Source organism: Ostrea edulis, chromosome 10 (genome assembly GCF_947568905.1).
Source record: "Ostrea edulis chromosome 10, xbOstEdul1.1, whole genome shotgun sequence".
Taxonomy (NCBI): Eukaryota; Metazoa; Mollusca; class Bivalvia; order Ostreida; family Ostreidae; genus Ostrea; species Ostrea edulis.
In genome coordinates this window covers 6,631,121-6,638,277 of record NC_079173.1, presented here as the reverse complement: position 1 = coordinate 6,638,277, position 7,157 = coordinate 6,631,121, and the positions used below count along the sequence as shown (strand labels likewise).

General features: G+C 39.3%; 1 protein-coding gene across 1 annotated transcript; it reads right to left on the bottom strand.

Annotated features, from left to right (window-relative positions):
• Positions 1–3,580: 3,580 nt before the first annotated feature.
• LOC125666622 (E3 ubiquitin-protein ligase TRIM71-like) lies at positions 3,581–5,555 on the bottom strand. The gene has a single exon (XM_056151757.1). The coding sequence runs from the start codon at positions 5,553–5,555 to the stop codon at positions 3,894–3,896; it is 1,662 nt and encodes a 553-aa protein (XP_056007732.1). The 3' UTR covers positions 3,581–3,893.
• Between the last annotated feature and the right edge of the window lie 1,602 nt (positions 5,556–7,157).

Below are 7,157 nucleotides of genomic sequence, written 5' to 3'. Positions count from 1 at the left end.
AGAATCTCTAATCAAGTGCTCTCAGAATCTCTAGTCAGGTGCTCTCAGAATCTCTAATCTGGTATTCTTAGAATCTCTAGTCAGGTGCTCTGAGAATCTCTAATCAAGTGCTCTCAGAATCTTTAGGCAGGCCCTCTCAGAATCTCTAATCAGGTGCTCTCGGAATCTCTAGTCAGGTGCTCTCAAAATCTCTGGGCAGGTGCTCTCATAAACTCTAATCAAGTGCTCTCAGAATCTCTAGTCAGGTGCTCTCAGAATCTCTAATCTGGTATTCTCAGAATCTCTAGTCAGGTGCTCTCAGAATCTCTAATCTGGTATTCTCAGAATCTCTAATCAAGTGCTCTCAGAATCTCTAATCAAGTGCTCTCAGAATCTCTAATCAGGTGCTCTCAGAATCTCTAATCAGGTGTAGGTGCTCTCTCTCTAGGCAGGTGCTCTCAGAATCTCTAATCAAGTGCTCTCAGAATCTCTAATCAGGTATTTTCAGAATCAATAGTCAGGTGCTCTGAGAATCTCTAGTCAGGTGCTCTCAGAATCTCTAGTCTACCAACTGAGTAACATGGAACCATCCTCATTCTAAATTAAAATGTTATGCTTAAAGGTAATTCATCAGTCACCAATACAAGAGCCTCATGGGTAACAATACTCACCTGAATCAAGGTGAACCCTCTTTTTCTGCTGTTGGGATATTTAAGGAAATTTGTTTTCAATCTTTATTCCAATGTAAAAAAAAATTAACCACATATTGTGATCCCAACATAGCCCAAATGAGCACTACATAACCTTGATACAAGGTTAAAGGTCATGGTATGAGATAAAAGGTTTTACCATAAGGAATCTATGTACTAAGTATGAAAGACCTACCTAAATATTTCAGGAAATATTGCCTAGGATAAGTTTTTCTACAAGAAGATCAAGGTTAAGGTTGCAAGGTCAACAACTTTGGTAGGAAAGGATTGATTGAATATTGTTTAACGTCCCTCTTGAGAATATTTCACTCATATGCCGGTGAAAGGCTGCAAAATTTAGGTCTATGTTCGGCGCTTTTGGCCTTTGAGCAGGGAGGGTTCTTTATCGTGCCACACCTGCTGGGACATGGGACCTCGGGTTTTTCAGTCTCATCCGAAGGACCACCCTATTTAGTCGCCTTCTATGACAAGCAAGGGGTACTGAGGACCTATTCTAACTTGGATCCACACGGGATCAGTAGGAAAGGAAAGGCCTTGTCATTTATTGTGACAAGGTAGGAAAGGAACCGCCTTGTCACAATATCATCTTATCAAAGGGTCTCGTCATAAGGTATTTTATAAACAAAATTTGAAACACTAGCTTAAATAGTTCTAAAGATATGATCTTGATGAGGTTTTCTTAAAAGTTGGTCAAACTCCAAGGTCACAAGTTTAAAGACTTTGATACGTAAAAAGGTTTTGTAAGAGAAGTCAAACTTTAAGGTCAAGACCGCAAAGTCAATGGTGTAAAATGTAAGGTTCTGTCATAAGGAATCTAAATACAAAATCCAAAGGCTGTACTTTAAATAGTTCAGGAGATACTGCCTAAGTTTGGTATTGTTAACAAGAGGCCGAAGGGCCACATCGCTCACCTGAGTCACCTTGACTCATATATTAAAGATTTTCCCTATAAATTTGTCTGCAAACTTTGATCCCCCCTTGTGACCCATCCTGAAATCTGTAAGAAAGCTTTCATGTACATTTCAGCTTTTCTGGCTCAATGGTTCTTGAGAAGATTTTTAAAGATTTATCCTATATATTTGTATCTAAAACTTTGATCCCCTATTGTGGCCTCATCCAACCCCTGGGGGCCATGATTTGAACAAACTTGAATCTGCATTATGTCAGGAAGCTTTCATGTAAATTTCAGTTTTTCTGGCCCAGTGGTTCTTGAGAAGAAGAGTTTTCCTATATATTAGTATGCAAGACTTTGATCCCCTATTGTGGCCCCATCCAATCCCCGGGGGCCATGATTTGAACAAACTTGCATCTGCACTATGTCAGGGAGCTTTCAAGTAAATTTCAGTTTTTCTGGCCCAGTGGTTCTTGAGAAGAAGATTTTTAAATGACCCCACCCTATTTTTGCATTGTTGTGATTATCTCCCCTTTGAAAGGGACTTGGCCTTTCATTTGAACAAACTTGAAAGCCCTTCACCCAGGGATGCTTTGTGGCAAGTTTGGTTGAAATTGGCCCAGCAGTTCTTGAGAAGTCAAAAGTGTGAAAAGTTTACGACGAAGCCGACAACTGACAAATTTTGATCAGAAAAGCTCACATGAGCCTTCAGCTCAAGTGAGCTAATGAAAAGTCAAACTCTAATTACAGTTAAAGTCACAGGGTTAAAAACTATCAGGAAGGTCTTGTTGCATAGAATACCGATATATGAAATATGAGAGCCATATGACTCACAATTCAAAAGTTAGTACACATGTTAAAGTAGGAGGCAGACATACAGGAAAATATGCCCCCCCCCCCCCCCCCTCCTCGGCTATAGTTGCAAGGATATAAATACTTAAATCCACACACCTGCTACACTTGAAAATGATTTGTTTAAGTAAATTACCTGCACTATCTGAACGTGTTTGCATATTAACATGACCCTGCTGTTGTTGAGATGAAGAATTTCAAAAACATTTCTCTATATATCCCTGTATAAAACTTGGGTCCATTATTGTGTCCACCCCCATCTGAGGACAACATCTTGAACAAACTTGAATCTGCACTACCTAGACATGCTTGCATATTGATGTGATTAACTATGACCTTCTAGTCTTGTGAAGAAGATTTTTCCTCTATATCTCCATGTAAAACTTTGATCTCCCGATGGCATCCTACCCCACCCCAAGCAGGCCATATTTTTAACAAACTTGTATCTCTCATATATACAGGAAGCTTTTACATCAATCTCAGTTTTTCTAGCCGAGTGGTTCTTGAGAAGATTTTAAATGACCCCACCCTATTTTTGCCTTTTCTTGATTATTTCCCCTTTGATCCTTCATTTGAACAAACTTGAATTCCTAGAGAAGATCATAATGCGGAAAGTTAATAACAGCAGACAAAGTTTGATTGGAAAAGCTCACTTTGTACTGTGGATATCGGCCTGGATAGTTCAGTGGTTAGAGCACCTGACTATTACATATGTAATACAGGGGCCTCAGGCTTGATTCCTGGTCCAGTCAAACCATGGATATCAATCTGGATCGTTCAGTGGTTAGATCACCTGACTAGTAATACAGGGGTCTCCGGTCCGATTCCTGTCATATCATGGGAACAAAGGGCCTTGGATTCGATTCCCGGTTCAGCCACATCTTCTTTTCCTTCCCATTACATTGACATCTATGTAAACATGTAAATATATCACAGACTATCCTTGACAATTCAGTTTGATATGATTACACTTTGTTTATTTTGTAGGACGGTGGAGATTTAGATAAGTGGTGTGATGTTATTGATGGTAAACAGAAGACTGTGACCTTGAATCTGAAGATCTGTGATGAAGACTGGATGTTTGGGGTCACTCTCTGTTACAGTACTACAAATCTAAGTAAGTACTCAGTAATAATGTAAGACTGAACTCTGTATCATGTTTATCTAATATATACATTGTAAAATCAAACACAAATTAATTCACAAACAAAATAATGTTCTGTTAAACTCACAAACACAAGTACATGTTACACATCACAAACAGAGGACTGTAATGTACACAGGGCTGTAATTAACACAGGAATGTAATGTAAACTGGTATGTAATTAACACAGGGCTGTAATTAACAAGCAGATGTAATTAACACGGTGCTGCAAGTTACTCTGTGGTTAGACATGTAATTAACATTGTGTTGGTAGATGTAATTAACATTGTGTTGGTAAATGTAATTAACATTGTGTTTATAGATATTGGATTTTCTTCACTTTAGCAGTGCCATACTCAGCCACAAAGAGGTTGTCTCTGATGTCCACACATAAACCCCATGGAAGGCGTAAATCACAGTGAATGTAACGGAGGAACTGTCCGTCCTGATCTAGGATGTGGATACGGTGATGGACATAGTCTGCTGTCAGGATGTGACTCTGGCTGTCTGTAGTGATGCCGCGTGGATAAAATGATTGCCAGGTATTAGAGGGATGACCAGTGTATCTAAATCGGAGTTTTCCTGACTGATTGACCACCACTACTGCACTAGCGTTATAGTCAGCCACACAGATATCCAGGTTCTTGTTCTCACTGAGGTATTTACTGTAACCACCAGATGAGTAGAGAGGACGACCCTGATCATCAAACTGAATGCTTTGTTTCTCTGTGGAGCCGGAGTAACGCACGACTTTGGATTGTGTGAAATCATCACTGTCCATGATAACCAGGAGATCGTTACCCGCGGTACAGCAGACATTGCAAGGTCTCCACCCCTGTAGTGTGATCACGGTCTGTATCTGTTTATTCTTAATTAAGTTTATAGTGTTATCTCTAGTGTCAGTATAAACAAGATCTCCGTCCCGTGTCACTGCTATGTCTGCTGGTAGTCCCCCTGACTTGGTTTGTATTGATGTCAGTAGTTTACTCTGGAGGTTGAGCAGCTTCATGGTTTCGTTATCCCCGCCTGTCCAGACTTGATCTTCACTCAGACAGCTAACACTGTATAGTGGTCTATACCCAGTGTCTATGGTGGCGGTGACGCGCGGCTCATCAAGCAGTGGTTTGACTGGAGGAGACGATACAGCTTCTGCTGACTTCATTGTGTCGCCATGTTCTGTGTTAATGGATAATGGCGGCAGAGAACCAAACATTTCATTGAGCTGATCTTTGTTTATTTTCTGAGGAGAGAAACTGGGTACTATAACTCGGACTTTAGGCGGTAATGTTCTAAATTCGGAATTCCTAGATTTGTAAGTAGAGGTTAAGGAGACGTCATTTGATTTTAAGATTGATTTCAAGTCGGACATGATCTGTTTGAGTTCCGCCATTTTCTGTGTGATTTCTTCTGTATTTTTATTTAGCGCGTCCAGATGTTTCGTTTTCATCCCTGCAATGGCGGATTTTCGCTGGTTGACAATGGCGGTAATCTCCCGGTGTAGGATTTCTCCTTGTTGGTCAGCGACTGTGGTCAGTTTCTCATAATTCGTTTCTAACTCGGATTTTTCAGTTTGCACATCGGACGCCATTTCTTCATACCGGGGATAAATTCTCTTCTCTAATTCCTCTAGATCTTTTTGTAAACTTTCTGTTTTAGCGCTGAGTTTTTCCAGAATATCTGACATATCGTGACCTTTGTGTTTACCTGAAGAGACGCAGGTAGTACAGACAGGAATGTTGCATTCCTCGCAATAAAGTTCGCAGTGTTTTTCGGCGTGTTTCGGACATTTTGGGTGGTTAGGAGTAGCCTTTCTGCGTAAAAAGGGCACGACTTTGTGATCTTTAGACAAATCTGAGAGGTGCTCCCCAACACAGGCCTTGCATAAGTTTATATTACAAAGTTCACAATGACTCTGTAGGGGGACAGTTTCACAGAGGTCACACAGTAGGACTTCCTGAGCACTGCGCCGGGGATGCATTTCTGATGGCGGGATCACACGAGAACTTTACTGTCAATAAAAAAAAGAATCTTAATTAGAGACTTTGACATGTCACAACAATTGAGAAGCTAGAATTACTGTATGATGTGAAACACTGGTCATTGAATTTGATATTTCAAATGAAAAGATATCAAAGTTTTATGAAATTAGTAACGAAGTGAGCAGATCAATTCCGGTGATCAGATCTATCTCATTAATCACAGAAATATCGATACTATTAACACTACAATGTCCGAATGCGTATATCTAATTCTGTCTCACCTTAAAATCCAACATGGCCTCCCTGTTCTTTCGACCTTCCGTCTAGTCCTGAGCGGCGTGTCAGCCTTTCAAGGTATCACACCGGTAATTGTCCAATCAAAATGAAGTTAGTCAATTGTAGTTCCATATATTTAAAGAAATATTTTTTTCCTTGCGCGATTTTTCTCATTTCCTCTTCTTCTTTTCTCTTAATTTTTGTACCCCTGATTAGGAAATGTTGTGTAATTTGTAGAAATAACCAAGTGTATACAAAGGAACTATTTGCTGTTGGTAGCTGAGGCTACTTCCTGAGGTGCACTCCGGCTGTTTACACACATGTGAAAAACACGTGGACTTGTTTGTGGGTAATTTATTTTCTAAAATGCCGCTTAGGGTGTTGTTTTTCTGGTGTCGGTAGACGAGATAGGTAACAGAGAACGTATCTGACTGCGTTATTCGGCATCAATTCTGTAAACTGATTTTTAATGATTTTTTTCCCTCTGTAGTAATATATAGTGAAAATAATTACCGGTGTGATACCTGTATACACTATCTACGTGTTATCGCTTGTGTAAATAGTTTTAATGCTCGTTTTGACCTGAATCACGCTGGGTAACTGTGTCAACATTTCCGTCAGAAGATAGAATTTCTTTTCATAAAAAAATAAGTGCAATCAAATATGTATACAATTAATAACTGCTTTCTTTGTTTATACTTACTGAAATTCCGCCCCGTGTACACAAATAATATTGAGTTTAAACAAAAGGGAAATGTGCAAGGTGTACTTGACGATTTGACTCGTTACAGTGAGGGTTCTTTATTTTGACAACGGCCACCATGACACGTCCCTCATCGTCATATCTGAAGACCTGTGGTTTTTAGTTTTATATTACAGGGCGCTTTGTAAAGAGTCATTAACTACATTTGTGAAATATTTTACCTATGCACGGTAAATTTATATTATATTTTACTTCAAAGCATCAAAATCAAAACATGCATATATTTATAAATATTAAGGGACAAGATTAAAAGTTCAGTGTTTGACAGCTTCTTATGTCAATGTTAAATTTACCCCCTTCAAACTATTCTTATAGTGCTAAAGCCTTGAATTGAATTCATGTATAAAAAAATTCAGGATTTGGCAGGCGGGGTAAATTTTTTTTTTTAGCTTGTGAGGAATTTAAAAAAAGATACAATTAATTTTTTTTCCATTTCCCCTACGGCTGCCCCCCCCCCCCCCCCCCCCCCCCCCAATCACATGTGGGAAAAAAAAAAGATGTGTGCCTATTTAAAGGCATAGAGTCTAAGATATTGGTAAAATTTTGCATGTTTCAAAAAAGG

Excerpts from the sequence above, each read along its gene's own strand:
- LOC125666622 (XM_056151757.1), bottom strand. The coding sequence starts at position 5,555 with ATGCATCCCCGGCGCAGTGCTCAGGAAGTCCTACTGTGTGACCTCTGT.